Here is a 688-nt window from a genome sequence, read left to right as displayed (position 1 = left end):
CATCATATGACCCCTTTAACTCATTGTTTTATTTGCTTTTCATATCCCTTTCTCACCTGCTACTGAAATCACTCCCACATGTCTGCGTCTGCTGTTCATTTCAGGGCCGAAGAACCAGCTGTTTTTACTGATGGAGTAACACTCGATACTGCGGAAGGGGTCCCCGGATCCGCCCCGTCCCCCGACACAGAACAACACACCTGTCGGAGAGCTCAGTTAAAGACAGCAGAAGAACACAAGAGTGCAAGAGCAATCACGGCTGTATCTGCTGACCTGCGGTGTGCTTGCGGGGAGTCGTACGGATCGAATACTCAAAGTCAGGAACACTCTTGTTACTAAGATGCAGATGATAATTCCGAGCTTCGTCCAGAAGGTCTCTGCAGCTCAAATTGGCCTTGATCATCTCCTCTTTAGCAACAGTGGCTGTGAGGAAATCCACCGGCAGCAGAGGAAGACGCACCTGTGTGAGAAAAGCCCATCAGAACAGCTTTTAATACATTTGCTGACAACAAGAGCTTAAAAGGATCCAAGCCTGTTTCTGAAATGTGATGTTGGATCTGTTCAGCACCACCTCTGGCCACAGACTGAAGCTGGATCCTACAGCGTACTTCAGAACTTGACCATGTTTCCACAAGTCCAGCCAGGACTTCATGGCAAATGTGTTTTGGTGTCCAGGACCAAGCAGGAC

The 688-nt window shown here is 48.7% G+C and overlaps 1 protein-coding gene across 1 annotated transcript in view; it reads right to left on the bottom strand.

The window, feature by feature from the left end:
• The window catches only part of LOC107574300 (kelch-like protein 8), a gene marked incomplete at its 5' end in the record, with an annotated part of 14752 nt that extends 14280 nt beyond the window's left edge, over positions 1-472 (bottom strand). Inside the window, 2 exons of the mRNA XM_016260745.1 lie at positions 57-200; positions 274-472. Coding sequence (XP_016116231.1) covers positions 57-200; positions 274-472 — 343 coding nt within the window. The remainder of the gene's footprint in view (positions 1-56; positions 201-273) is intronic.
• Positions 473-688: the final 216 nt, after the last annotated feature.

Source organism: Sinocyclocheilus grahami, unplaced genomic scaffold (assembly GCF_001515645.1).
Source record: "Sinocyclocheilus grahami isolate Dianchi unplaced genomic scaffold, SAMN03320097.WGS_v1.1 scaffold2177.1, whole genome shotgun sequence".
Classification (NCBI taxonomy): domain Eukaryota; kingdom Metazoa; phylum Chordata; class Actinopteri; order Cypriniformes; family Cyprinidae; genus Sinocyclocheilus; species Sinocyclocheilus grahami.
This window is presented reverse-complemented; position numbering and strand designations above follow the sequence as displayed.